This window comes from Mirounga leonina, unplaced genomic scaffold (assembly GCF_011800145.1).
Source record: "Mirounga leonina isolate KUSES-001 unplaced genomic scaffold, KU_Mleo_1.0 Mir_418, whole genome shotgun sequence".
NCBI lineage: Eukaryota > Metazoa > Chordata > Mammalia > Carnivora > Phocidae > Mirounga > Mirounga leonina.
This window is the reverse complement of record NW_023270739.1, coordinates 20,900,159-20,915,245: the sequence shown is the minus strand read 5'-3', so window position 1 is coordinate 20,915,245 and position 15,087 is coordinate 20,900,159. Positions and strand designations below refer to the sequence as shown.

Sequence of the window (15,087 nt, the reverse complement as noted above, 5' to 3'; positions counted from 1 at the left end):
ACATTCAGTGTAATCCCTATCAAAATATCACCAGCTTTTTTCATAGAGCTGGAACAAATAATCCTAAAATTTGTATGGAACCAGAAAAGACCCCGAATAGCCAAAGGAATGTTGAAAAAGAAAACCAAACCTAGTGGCATCACAATGCCGGACTTCAAGCTCGATTACAAAGCTGTCATCAGCGAGACAGTTTGGTACTGGCACAAAAACAGACACACAGATCAATGGAACAGTGTCTTATACCTAGTTAGCACTGACAGATATCTTAAAGACTTGAGTAATGTGAGAAATTTAAAAAGTATGGAAGGAGTAGAGGTACAGTTTTCTTTCACCTTTCCAGGTACATTTTTCCCTTATCTATAGGGTGTGGTGGGCAAAAACATGCATAGTATCTTGATATGTAGAGAAAATTAAAAATTTTCTATATATGGAAAAAAATCTAGAGGGAAATTAGCCAAAATGTTACCAGTAATCATGTTTAGGTGGTAGGCTTATCGGTGATATTTCATTTTGTGTTTTATGTTTTTTGTGTGTTCTAGATCTTATATAAGCATGTAGCACTTTTAGAATCACAAAGTCTATTTTAATTTTGGAAAATCTATGAGTGTTTATATGTATGTATTTATATATGTATGTATGTATATAGATGTATTTATATAAAAGTATTATTGGAAAATTGTCCATGAATCCATTTCTTTTTTGTTATACTTATTTAGATTTATTATGATCTCGGAGGTTGACAAGAGAACCAATTGTTGCATTTTGTCTGCATTACTCTTTCAGGTAACACTTTATGTGTATCTTCTGACAGTAGTGACCATTCAGTCAGAAAAAAAAAAGTGCAGTGGTTTATCGTAGTCAAAAAACTCATAGGTAGGAAGATAGCACGGACCTTGATGAGATATCATGAGTCCATCTTTCCTTCACTAGCTGAAGGTGGCATTTTTACCTTGACTATTCAGCAGAATCTCTTTCTCCTTTAGACTCCGGAAGGAGGTTTGCAGATAAGGAAACTGAGTCTCTCATCATTAGTAAGACTGTGTTGCTAATGAGCTGTGAAGCCAGTCTGTTTAACTCCAAATGGTGGCCTTAGGTTATCTCATCTCTAAATAAAGTTTTGCTTGATTGCACAATGTGAAGTATACCATATAATGAAAGCAAGAAATAAGTTGAAGACTACAGAAGTAGAGAGTGTTGGCAGCTCTTAGAATTTTGGTTTGACTTCATTGAAGAAGAAAAGAGCTTTTATCTGAAATATAAGATATTTTGAGATACAGGGAGGTAGCCAGGGGCCTTTGCACTCTACTAAAGGTTCTATTTACCTTGAAGAGTGGACATGCTTGTTCTGTGTATCAGAGGCCTCTGATAGCTTATGAAATCTAGATAGATAAGCTCTCTGGAAAGCCTTGTCTGGATGTAAGGCCAGACTTCTCAGTTTTCTTATGCTCCATGCACCTCTTGCCTGTGCTTTAAAGAGAGGAGGTGGAGGAGGCAAGAGTGCAAAGGGCACAATAATCTGATACTGACTCCTTGTATTGCATTCTTTACTGTCTGATACTCCTTGTTCTTGAAGATAATGCTGTTGTTTTAGAAAATAAGCAATTTAAAAAATTAAATTTTTGCTTACTGTGGGCATAATTTTTTAGTAATACTGCACCTAAAATAAAAGCTGGTAAGATTTATTTTAAAAATCTTAATTTTTTTATGATTTTAAAGCAGATTTGTAAAATTAAAAATTTAAACAAGTGCTACATAGTATTTTAGAGTAGGTACTTTATAACTTTAATGAACAATCTGATTAAAATTCTTTTCTGATATATACATTAAAATAATTTTGTATTACATGTCATCAGTTAATGTTAATTATTTAGGATAACATCAGAAACACTCCTAAATGTAAAATTTGATTTTGTGTGTCAATTTTGTTTCCCAACATCGAATACAGTGTTGGTCATATAAATTACCTAAGAAATATTGGCAGAATTAAACAACTCATCTTTTTAGTTAATTCAGTTAAAAATTCAGAATTAACTCTGCTTGATTTAGACTTCTGAAATCATCTTTTATCTCTGAAATCATTTGTTAACTTATAGGTTGGTATAGTGGAAAGAACATAGATTTTTTTTTTTTATTTAAACAGATGTGACTTCGAATCTTCTTTCTTCCACCATTAGCTCTGTGACCTCATATAAGTTAATTGTTTAAGCCTCAATTATATCATTTGTGAGGTAATAATCCTTCCTTCTAGAGGTAGGTTAAATGAGGATTAAATGAGGTAGTGTTTATAAAGAATTTACCAATAGTGTCCAACACAAAATTGACTCCAACAAATGATAATATAATGATAATTTCATCTGAAAATAATAAGTATCCAACTACCATGGAATTTAAAAAGCCCATCTTGAGTGATGATGGAAGCATTTGGAACTATAATGATGATAATGTTAATGATAAGTACCGTTTATTACAAGGTACAGTGTGCTAGGCTTATGCTAAGCACTTTAGGAAGTAATACATATACTTATCTTTTTGTTTCAGTGTTGCAAATACAATTTATAGCTCTTCATTTCACCTGTTTTCATTTTCAGGGTTTGCTTAGAACCACACTTCCACACCCCAAAGCTGAACATTGCTATGCTCAGTATGAAATCAGTCAGCTTCTCCCAGGCATCGAGCTCTTCTCAGACAGATACAGGGCTGACATTTGCTCTGTAGTCGCAAGTCTGTATTACATTATACGTGAACTACACTATGCTAAGCAAAATCTAATAGTAAGTTATTTGTAAAATCAACAAATTTTAATTCACTGTGGTATTTTTGCCTTACCTTAAACCTTTCAAATTTTGCTAATGTTCTCTTGGCTGGTCTTGTTTAACTCTTAAACTCTAGATTCAGGATTCTTACCTGTACTGCAAAATTAATTAATTTTTTAATTAATATTCCTTCTTTGACATTGTTATTTGCACTGCATTTTGGATACAAAGTCAATGTCTGTTTGATTTTGTTCCCTTTTTACTCTATTACTTTATCTCTTTTCTTCCTTCTTAAGACAATTGGGGAAATTGATTAGAATATTTCCCTGGTCTCAAACAGAGGAACCTAGTGCACATGTAACTCACTGCATTAACTCGTGCAGGCCATATCAGTACCCAAACTATGAGAGTATTTCTTTGTGGAGATAAATTGATCTTTGGTCTCTTGTCTTCTCCCTGTTCTAAGTGAACAACAGATTCAAACTGTGAAATGAAAGACAAATACTTCTTAATATCCAAGGACATTCAAAACCTCATACAATTCTCTTCCTTTGGGGAAATAAATCATAGTATATGTCATAAATTTGAAGTTGGTTGCTTTTAAAAAATAAATCAGTATGTTCTGGTCATTTTATATTTTTCTCCTTTATTTTATTTTTCCTATTTATTTCCTGTTTTCCTATTTTCTTCCTATATGTTATTTCTTCTACATTTGTATCTCTCCCCCACCATATTTGCTTCTTAATACCTATTCTTTCTTTTTTTGGTTCTTTCCTTTTTTCCCATAATTTTCATACCTACTTTCTTTTTCCCCTCATATATTATTTTCTTTTCTGTTGTTCTAAATTCACTCTCTCTTTATATTTAAAAGATTTATTGTCCCCTGATATGAGTTGTTAAATTATAAAGCCATGTGTTAAAGTGAAGAGATTGATAAATGCTTTTAACACTTGGCATATTTGGCAAGAAATTTTTTATTAGAAAAAGATAACAAAATGGTACTTCTCTCATTGTTAAGGGGATTCATTTCTGGATTTAGAAAATAGTTCTATCCTCTGGGTAACCTTTAGCTGCCTAGTCATATTCATATATAATACATATCACTGCACTGGAAAAGAAATGAGACTTTTTTTCTCTGAAGCTTAAGAAATTGAGAACATTTTTCTGAATAATTGAGCAATTGGCAGCAATAAAGTGGTGTGTTTTTATTTCTCACTAAAGAAAAGAAACAATCTCAAAGGTAATAGCCAACTCTTATTGTTTTGTGCTGCATTAATTGTAGAAAAAGATATTGTGTTATGTTGTAGTGCATAATTGTAGAAAAATGTACTATATTTGAAATCGTTTAAGACCAGTTCTAAACCGTTTAAAAAGCTGTTGCTATTAGTAGCTGCCAGTTGACTGACAATTAGAGGTTCCTTAGCTGAACTTGCAAGATGTAAACAGTTTCCATTTTGTATCCCACTACCCTCCAGAAGAAGCCCAGTGGGTAAGGAGACTGCTCTCACATACAGAACTTGCTGGAAGACCCATTGCTGTGGAATCATGGGAAATCGTTTACTAAATAATGGGGATCCCAATACTCTTCCTTGCTCTATCTCCCTTTAGTAGAGAAGGGCCCAGTTGTAGGAACCAAAATTGGGTTTTCAGTTGAGATCAGAAACTGTTCAGAATTCTAGGCAAACACCTATCCCCTCAACACCTGACTCTGGCCGGATAGTGGTTGGATCAACCGCAGTATGGATAGTTTGTATGCCTTCACCCATATCCATGAGATTTCAAGAGGATTTGAACTTTGGGGGTTAATTTTAGGAAAATAAAAATACTATGTGAAGAGTAAGCTTGGGTCATCAATAGAATATGTGCTCTGTGAAAGCAAGGACTCATTAGATTTTGTTGTCATTCAACAGTGCCTGATACATAATGAGCATGTTCTAAATATTCTTTTGCTGATAGAGATATTCCAGTTGAAAACAAATAGCAGCTTCCATGACTGAGTAGGTGACATGGATGGGAGTTCCTTTGCTTTAAATTTTGCAGTTATTTGATAGCTCATTTGCTAGAATGTTTCTATAGGCCTCAGTGATTCATACATATATGTTTAATTTTTTTCAAGGAAGATAATTGATTGGATTTTCACTCTTCCATGCTTGAAGGGATTTGAAACCTAGGTGTGGGGTACCAGGTGGCATCTACAAGTCCCCCTGATGGCACTTTTAAGTTCTCATAAAATTACGAAGCATATGCTAGGCAGATCATTTCACTTAGCTAAACAGTATAGTCTCTTAGCATGGCAGAATCAATTGCTGTTTTATGTAACATCTCCCACATTAATATTTGGCTACATTTTATTATTAGGTTATTAACTTGATAAAACATGTTTTAGATTAAAAAAATGTTTTTCGCATTGGTAGATTCTGCCTCTCCTTGCATTGTATGAATATTTTGTGTCTGGAATTTGCCAAGACCTCGTCAGAAATCTAGAAGCAAGGATCCTCAAGGTATGTGACAAACTTTTAAGATGTTTGATATTCTTGAACTGTAAAGATACTGTCATAAATTAATTTGGTTCTAATACTCATAATAATAAGCTGATAATAATATGGTGTTGTGCTGATATTAAAAAAACATGCCCATTATTATAATAAAGTATGAGAGGGAGCTAGTTAGAATCGTTAGCTCGTTTTATGCTTGGGCCACAGTAAAGTGAGGAACAGTGACATGTGGGAACAAGGCTCGTTCAACATCAGTCAGCCTGGAAATCACCTCTTCTGGAATGTTGGTTTCCTGGTGGAAACTAATGAGTCTGTTTTCTGAAGTTCCTGTGAACTTTTTGCTAAGGGTCTTTATGTATATCATAATATGTGAGAAGTTTTCATTGTACAGGCAATTGAAGTGACAAAACACACAGATGCTAAATTATAACTAATTCTGTAACCTAGAAGTCAGGTGAGGCTCTCTGTCTTCAAGATCCATGTACAGTTGGCTTGAACCCCATGTGGACTGGGAACCTCAAGCACCTCATTTTCTCTGCCCTTTTCCTAGTTAGCTATTGTCACAGTCTCTCACTTCTGTTGAATTCCTTTTGCACGTGGATCATCTCAACATCCAGCAGATTTGCTCCCTGTTCTGCACCTCCTCATCTTGAATATGGAGTTCAGTCCTAATCCACATTCTACACACACACACACACACACACTCACTCACTCACTTACACATAAACATACACAACACATTCACCTAAGGCCTTTATTTTCATACTGGATTTAGTGAAAATTTGAAACACAGGAAAATTTAAGTTGAGGAAAAGCAAACAATTTAAAATAGACTATTTGGCATCTCTGGGTTTAAAATATTTCTTAGCCAACATCTCATGCTTTTGCCTCCCACCCCATGGCTTAATCAGCTGTGTGCTGATAAGTGTTTCACACCTCACTCTAAAAAAAAAAAGCCCTGTTTGTAGCATTTTCAGTTTCCATGGTGCAGATATTCCCACTATAGCTGACTTCAGCCTATCAACTGGGCATTACTGAATGTGGAATCGGGACAAGATATGGACGATCTCCTCTTGCAATTGGGAGTAAGTGGGCTCCATCACACCACTGGCTTAACCCTCCTTATCCTATTTTGTAGATACCCTTCCCCAAATCTTTCCTATTTTCTTATGAGGGAAAATTAGACTTCCCTTTGAACTCCTCTCTCCATCTGGACCCTGCCCTTGGGCCTATTATTTCAGACCCAAAGAGTCCATAACATTCTATTTCTAAATAAAAACAGTACCTTCCCTAAGAGGAATTCTGGTGCTATTAAGAGGATATATTTTAACTCAGGAATAAATAACTTATTGTCAGCCATGAAAATTTCTGGATCACTCTTTCTGACTTCCTGAACTCTTAAGAGTTCTCCTGCTTTTTGATTTCCAATAACACTTTTTTATAAACTGCGTATAACTTCCCTCTCTCTTTTTTAAAAACAGTGTTCTGTTCAAGATTGCAAAATTCCCAAGGTTAGGGCCTGAATCTTATTCATCTTTTAGTCCCCTATTGATTGTATCTTGAATAATAAATTCATATATCGATACTCGGTAATTAATTATTGAATTGATTTTAAAATCTATAGACACTTACCAAGTGCCTACTGTCCACAATTTCCATAGTGTTTAGTGGGAACTCATCTAGAAGATCCTTGGTAAATATTTATTGCTTTACCTCTGAAACAACATTTATTGAGTATCTCCTATGTAAAAACACCATGTTCGTAACTAATCAAAGAAATATAACCCATGGTCCTTGCTTATAAGGAAGTGAAAATAAGGGAAGAAAGACAGGACATATATATAAGACAATAACACGTGCATCTATCCCTTGATCATTTCCAAATGAGTATCATGAGCATTGCCTCCTGGAGTTTGAAAGAGGGAAAATGGCCTTGGGTCTCTTGGTTTTACTAAGTAGGTAAGATTTAGTGAAGAAAGCAGAACTAACTGAGCAGGAGAGAGGAAGAAAGGAACATTCTTGGCAGGTAATAGTGTGAAGCATATAGAGATGAGACAGTATGGACTTGTTAAGGGGGCAGGGGTGGTTCAGTGAAGCCAGAGAGGAGGTTTTGAGGAGGGAGAACATAATATGAGAATACCAGAGATCCATATTGTGGTCCATGATGTCCATGAGCAGCGGGGCCCAGTCTTGAATTCCAAACTAAGGCATAATGTGGAGGCTGAACAGTGAGAGAAATGAGGAGACTATGGAATCAAAATTGGGTAGCTGTTTTGTTCTGGTCTGTCATTTAGAGGCTGGAGAAGCAAGGAAGGGTTGCAGTGACCATTAGTAACGTGTCAGAAGGAGATCCAGAGAGGCACTAAAAGATATAATCTGGAACAAAGTTTTTGATTAAATGACCGTGTTTTATTGGATTGTTAGCACTTGGCAACTTTTTGTACTAGGGTAGCTTAAAAGCCCGTGAAGAACTGTGGACTCTAGTCTGCAGCCTTGGGTTGAGAGGTGGGATGAATTGCAGAATCTTGGTCAGAAGAAGGACACGATCAGATGTATCGTGGCAACAGTGTCAGGAGCAGAGTGGGTCGGAAGTGGCATCTTATTGGCAACAGTAGAACAGAAACACCCAACCAGGGTTTTGACAGAAGCAATGAAAAAGGGCAACCGATAGACCACGCAGAGGGAGAAATGAGAGCCTGTTTGAGTAGAGTTTGCCTGACCTTTCTGAAGTAAACCGGGGTCAGTGAGTGGGAAGAGAGAAAAGTCATAGTCAGGAAACAGCAAACAATGCTTTCTGACAAGTCAAACAGCAATAGATCATACTGTTAAGTTTCTGTTGTGCACTAGTGTCTTTCAGGGAAAGCTTTAAGACCTCTTTATGATCAGCCGGTCTGGCTTCACTTTAGAACTGCCAGCATCTTGAAAGATTTATTAGTCTCAACATATCCAGCATTCCTGGGAAGGCCACTGATGGTTCTGTATTTGTGCAAGTGAAGGGTTGATTTAAGGGTAGTCCTTTTATCCATCTGGCTTGTTTATGTTCACACTGTTGGTCATTTCTGAAAATACATGTTCATTGTTATCACCATTGCTTTTTCAAATGGCCAGATTAGTAGGATAAACGGAAACAGAGGTAGCCTTAGAGGTTACAGGTAGTTCGTGTAGAGGTGTCTCACAGCCAAGATCAGCGGAGACAAACCTCAAACAGCATTTCCTCCAAGTGATAATGAGAAAGTGTTCATCTAGAAGTCTAAAAGAGCTCCACTAATGCCTACTTGGATATTATATGGCACTGGGGAGATTAGAGCCCAAGGTATTTTAGGCAAGAACCAAAGTGTGCAACTCAGTAGACAAGCAAGAGTTTTCTCTTCCCCATTGCAAATATTCTCCTAACCTTTTATGCTTTATTTTCATGCTATCGTCACATCCTATTTCCTCCCAACTTACCTTCTTTTTATTTCTTTAAAATTTATATGCTCTTTATTGCACAGAGCACTGGGTGTTATACGCAAACAATGAATCATGGAGTACTACATCAAAAACTAATGATGTAATGTATGATAACTAACATAACATAATAAAATAAAATTAAAAAAAATTATGTGCTCTTAAGATTCCTATGGTAGTACTTAAAGGAAAAGAGATAATAATAAAAAGAGATTATATTAATAATAAGAGATAATAAAGATAATAAGTCTGTATTATATATATTATATATATATATATAAAGGCCACATGACCTTTGTACTTGAGACCTCTCAGCAGATTTTCACATGTCTCTCTTTCATGTCATTCCCCAATTTTCTCTTGAATGTCTTCTCAGAGAAAGTCCTTCTTGACTGGAGCTCTGAAAGTAGCAATTTTGTCAGTAGCCTTTATCCCTTGTAATACTGTGTATATCTTCATGTATCACTTAAATTAGCTCAATACACGTCTGGGAAGGATTGTAACACCCAAGAGGGCTTGGTGGAAGTGCCCAATAAACATGTTGAATGAATGATTTTTGTTCTGGAACTTTTCTTCCCATAATTTCCTGATTGAAAGTCCTGCTGGATAATATTCAAAATAAGCCATGTACAATTTATAGTTACCAACTGATTAACTTTAAGGATATGTCTTTAAAACTGACAGTGGCATTAATTATGGATGACAAAACGAATAGTTGTCTCTATGTTGATACATTATAGAGTTCATCTGGTTGGTTTGACTTTCCTCGGAGTATTAGAGAACATCAGGAGTGTTTTTGTTTTGTTTTTCTTTTAAACCATAGTTCACCATGGGAACAAAAAATAAATTCAGTTATTTTTTTTAACTCTTCTATGCCTGTCATATTTTTGTGTTTGCTCTGATGAAGTAAGACACATCTGACAAATGTCCATTGTTTTGAACAGTTGCCTGCTGTTGTTTATTAGCTTCCTGGTCCATTGCACATGTAAACTAGCTTATACACAAACACATATTTCTCCATCCACTGTGTTTACCAAGCATTAATTTATAAGGCATTACCAATTATATTAAGTAGAAATTTTGGATCTCAGAAAGTTGATGATTTTTCTCTAAAATTTTTATTTTGTAAGTAAAACAAATTATTTAATTAAAATCTCATTTTTTTTTCTTTCCTTTAAAGATTCAGGTCCTTACAGATTTAAGATTTTTTTCTGAAGCCTTTTATGAGATAGCCCAGATTTTTTATGGAAAAAACATGCCTTCCTCGATACCCTCTGGCTGTAAGCCTCCTGGAAAAGTGAAGGTAAATCTGCTGCTCTGATTCAAAGCCATTTCTTTACCTTTTTGAAGGCTACATTCTTCAAATTTAGGGAATGCTTCCACAAAAGTGTATTTACAAGTCTCTGGTACTGCAAACCTCTTTGTTAAGCCTTGTTATAGCTAACCATAGGCTCTTACCAGGTTTCATTCGTCTGGAAGGGAAGGGTGTCATGTGGGGGAGTACGGCATTGGAGTCAATTTTTATGATCTCTATGTTACAGACGGTCTCAGGGGACACATCAGCCACTATCTCTTAGACTTTGGCATCTAATCTGATAATTTCTGGTTAATGTTGTTAGTCAAAACAGTCTCTTCTCATGTTTTATTTGGATATTTTGATTTATATACTTTATGCCAGAATGTTAAACATGCATTGTTCAAATTGTATTTGTAAATGAGATCATTGAAACATCCTTGCAAATGAATACTGGCATTTATATTTAAATCAGAGTGAGCTCTTATTTTCTTGTTTTGGGTTTCATGAGAATCACTGAGCGATCTTGCAGACGCTTGGACCCTTGTGATCTAGCAATAAAGGAAATAGGAGGTAACAAGTCAGTTTCCTGGGGAAGACGGTATGTGTGAGGAGTGAGACTGACAGACAGTACATACTGGTGGGATTCAAATTTGGAAGGCCTAGAAGAAGCTGGGGAATAGGCTATCAGTCTTGAAATTACTTGTAGAAGCTGACATTAAATATACATACAATGCATTCATTACTTCAGTGTACTCCCCTAAAATGTCACTGCTTAATTCTCAGTATGACTGATACAGCATTATAATTTGTTGTACCAGGGTAAGTGTGAGGTTATCTAGAAATAAGCCTAAGAGGGACATTCAGTAGGCAATAGGATACATTTGTGTGTGTGTGTGTATATACATCCCTATCTCTATCTCTTTCTATATCTCTCTATCTAGAGAGAAAAGAGTTGGTTTTTTGCTCATTTTTTTGGCATGAACTAACTCATCTTCTTACCTGGGTTAAATGAACAGTGTTTTCTTGCTTGCTTCTCAGCCAACAGCCTTTCCCTATTGTAAATGATTTGCATTTTGTTATTAAAATTATATTTTAACTCATTTAAATATTTTATTGAATGCTTACTGAATAACAGGCACTATTTTAGCCATGCGGATAGACCAGTAAAAAGATAAATGGAGTTATTGCCCTTTTGGGAGCATGTTACTATTGGACAGTCCAGTGAAGAAGACAAACAATAAACATATTAAGCACATAAATATATGTCAGGTGATGATGTACTATGAGGGACAGTCAAGCTGAGCTGAGGGGACAGAGAGTGATCAAAGCAGTGAGTTTTATTCAAAGTGGCTTGAAGTATCCCTTATAAGGGAGTTTTGAGGGTGAAAGATTTGAGGGACCAACCTTCCAACTAGGAGGAAGTGCAAGGGCAAAGGCCCTGAGGGGGATGCCTGCAAAATGTGGTTGAGGAAAACCAAGGAGGCCAAGTGAGGCTGGTAAAACAGAGAGGAGGAGCAGATGGTGGGACTCAGGAGGTACGGTCATATCAGACCTCATGGGGCTTGGTGAGGAACAGGAGTTTACTCTAAGTAAGATGGGAAACCTTATAGAGTTTTGAGCAGAGGAGTGACAGGATAGGAATTACTTTTCAAAGGACCACTTTGCTTGCTGTTTGGAGAATAGACTGTGGATGAACATGGGTATAAATAGGGAAACCAGTTAGAAGGTCTTTGCAAATAATCTGAGTTAGACATGACAATGGTTGGGGTAATATTGGTGAAAGGAGTGAAAAGTGGTCTCCCTGGTGGAGATGGATCCTAGTAAATTTTGGGAGCATTAGCATAGAGATTTAAAATCATGGGACTGGATGAAATCAGCTGGAGCAGAGAGAGAAAAATAGAAGTCAGAGGACTGAGCCTTAGGGTCATCCACATTTAGAGTCCAGGAAAATGAGAAGGAAAGAGAAACCAATTGGTTAGAATGAGAAACAAGAGAAGGTTGCTTTTTGGTTTTTAGGTGTTTGTTTTTTGTTTTTGTTTTGTTGTTGTTTGTTTTTGTTTTTGTTTTACAAGAAAGAGTTTTTAATGCTCATTGCTTTCACCAAAGCAAACAGGCTGAAATTGATTTTTACAGGTGAATTCCAAACTTCATTTTTATTAACCAGTTTTCATAAGAGAAAAGTGTGTGTGAATTGTCTTTCAATAGGTTGTGACTTTAAATTTTGTGTTCTCAAAGTTAATTTGAAGCTTTCCAGCTTCAATTGGGAATTTAAAAAGTGTAATTAAAAGAGGAAATGCATTCAGGGTTTATAATTAAAATAGGTGCCAATGTTATTAGGCTGGGGGCTAGTTGTTTAAGGAAAGGATTAATTAATTAGATTTTAGTTGTAAAAGAAGTAACTGAAAAAGTCTTACAGATTACTATTTGACTTTTCACAGGCTTCTTAAGAAACTTTTTTTTTCAATTTTATTTATTTTTATTTTCTCTCTTTTTTTATTTTTTCTTTTTCTTTTTAAAAAATTTTATTATGTTATGTTAGTCACCATACAGTACATTATTAGTTTTTGATTTGGTGATCCACAATCCATTGTTTTTGTATAACACCCAGTGCTCCATGCAGTACGTACCCTCCTTAATACCCATCACTGGACTAACCAATCCCCCCCTCAAACCCTGTTTGTTTCTCAGAGTCCATAGTCTCTCATGGTTCATCTCTCCCTCCAATTCACCCCCCCCCTCATTTTTCCCTTCCTTCTCCTAATGTTCTCCATGCTATTCCTTATATTCCACAAATAAGTGAAACCATATGGTAATTGACTTTCTCTGCTTGACTTATTTCACTTAGCATAATCTCCTCCAGTCCCATCCATGTTGATGTAAAAGTTTGGTATTCATCCTTTCTGATGGCTGAGTAATATTCCATTGTATATACAGACCACATCTTCTTTATCCATTCATCTGTTGAAGGGCATCTCGGCTCTTTCCACAGTTTGGCTATTGCGGACATTGCTGCTATGAACATTGGGGTGCATATGGCCCTTCTTTTCACTACATCCGTGTCTTTGGGGTAAATACCCAGTAGTGCAATTGCTGGGTCATAGGGTAGCTCTATTTTTAAATTTTTGAGGAACCTCCACACTGTTTTCCAAAGTGGCTGTACCAACTTGCATTCCCACCAACAGTGTAAGAGGGTTCCCCTTTCTCCACAACCTCTCCAACATTTGTTGTTTCTTTCTCTGTTCATTTTTGCGATTCTAACTGGTGTAAGGTGGTATCTCAATGTGGTTTTGATTTGAATTTCCCTGATGGCTAATGATGGTGAACATTTTTTCATGTGTCTGTTAGCCATTTGTATGTCTTCTTCAGAGAAGTGTCTTTTCATCTCTTCTGCCCACTTTTTGACTTGATTATTTGTTTTTTGGGTGTTGAATTTGAGAAGTTCTTTATAGATCTTGGATACCAGCCCTTTATCTGTAGTGTCATTTGCAAATATCTTCTCCCATTCTGTGGGTTGCCTCTTTGTTTTGTTGACTGTTTCCTTTGCTGTGCAGAAGCTTTTTATCTTGATGAAGTCCCAAAAGTTCATTTTTGCTTTTGTTTCACTAGCTTTTGGAGATGTATCTTGAAAAAAGTTGCTGTGGCCGATGTCAAAGAGGTTACTGCCTGTGTTCTCCTCTAGGATTTTGATGGATTCCTGTCTCACATTGAGGTCTTTCATCCACTTTGAGTTTATCTTTGTGAATGGTGTTAGAGAATGGTCGAGTTTCATTCTTCTGCATGTGGCTGTCCAATTTTCCCAGCACCATTTATTGAAGAGACTGTCTTTTTTCCATTGCATGTTTTTTCCTGCTTTGTCAAAGATTATTTGACCATAGAGTTGAGGTCCATATCTGGGTTCTCTATTCTGTTTCCTTGGTCTATATGTCTGTTTTTGTGCCAGTACCATGCTGTCTTGGTGATCACTGCTTTGTAATATAGCTTGAAATCGGGCAACGTGATGCCCCAAGCTTTGTTTTTCTTTTTCAATATTTCCTTGGTGATTCGGGGTCTTTTCTGATTCCATACAAATTTTAGGATTGTTTGTTCCAGTACTTTGAAAAATGTCATTGGAATTTTGATCAGGATGGCATTGAAGGTATAGATTGCTCTGGGTAGCATAGACATTTTAACAATGTTTATTCTTCTGATCCATGAGCATGGAATATTTTTCCATCTTTTTGTGTCTTCTTCAATTTCTTTCATGAGTGTTTTGTAGTTCCTAGAGTATAGATCCTTTACGTCTTTGGTTAGGTTTATTCCGAGGAATCTTATGGTTTTTGGTGCTATTGTAAATGGAATCGTTTCTCTAATTTCTCTCTCTACAGTTGCGTTGTTAGTGTATAAGAAAGCAACTGATTTCTGTGCATTGATTTTGTATCATGCCACATTACTGAATTGTTGTATGAGTTCTAGTAATTTGGGGGTGAAGTCTTTTGGGTTTTCCACATAAAGTATCATGTCGTCTGCAAAAAGAGAGAGTTTGACTTCTTCTTTGCCAATTTGAATACCTTTTATTTCTTTTTGTTGTCTGATTGCTGTTGCTAGGACTTCTAGTACTATGTTGAACAATAGTGGCGAGAGTGGGCACCCTTGACGTGTTCCTGCTCTTAAGGGAAAGGCTCTTAGCTTTTCCCCATTGAGGATGATATTCGCTGTGGGTTTTTCATAGATGGATTTTATGAACTTGAGGAATGTTCCCTCTATCCCTATACTCTGGAGAGTTTTAATCAGGAAAGGATGTTATATTTTGTCAAATGCTTTTTCTGCATCAATTGAGAGGACCATATGGTTCTTCTCCCTCCTCTTATTAATGTGTTCTGTCATCCTGATTGATTTGCGAATGTTGAACCACCCTTGCATCCTGGGGATAAATCCCACTTGGTCATGGTGGATGATCCTTTTAATGTATTGTTGGATCCTATTAGCTAGGATTTTGTTGAGGATTTTGGAATCCATAATCATCAGGGATATCGGTCTGAAATTCTCCTTTTTGATGGGGTCTTTGCCTGGTTTGGAGATTAAGGTAATGCTGGCCTCATAGAATGAGTTTGGAAGT

At 36.2% G+C, this 15,087-nt stretch overlaps 1 protein-coding gene across 1 annotated transcript in view; it reads left to right on the top strand.

Annotated features, from left to right (window-relative positions):
* Nucleotides 1-15,087, top strand: part of CFAP54 (cilia and flagella associated protein 54) — a 294,742-nt gene that overhangs the window by 171,611 nt on the left and 108,044 nt on the right. The window contains exons 44-47 of the mRNA XM_034987789.1: nucleotides 717-783; nucleotides 2,589-2,771; nucleotides 5,168-5,254; nucleotides 9,876-9,998. Coding sequence (XP_034843680.1) covers nucleotides 717-783; nucleotides 2,589-2,771; nucleotides 5,168-5,254; nucleotides 9,876-9,998 — 460 coding nt within the window. The remainder of the gene's footprint in view (nucleotides 1-716; nucleotides 784-2,588; nucleotides 2,772-5,167; nucleotides 5,255-9,875; nucleotides 9,999-15,087) is intronic.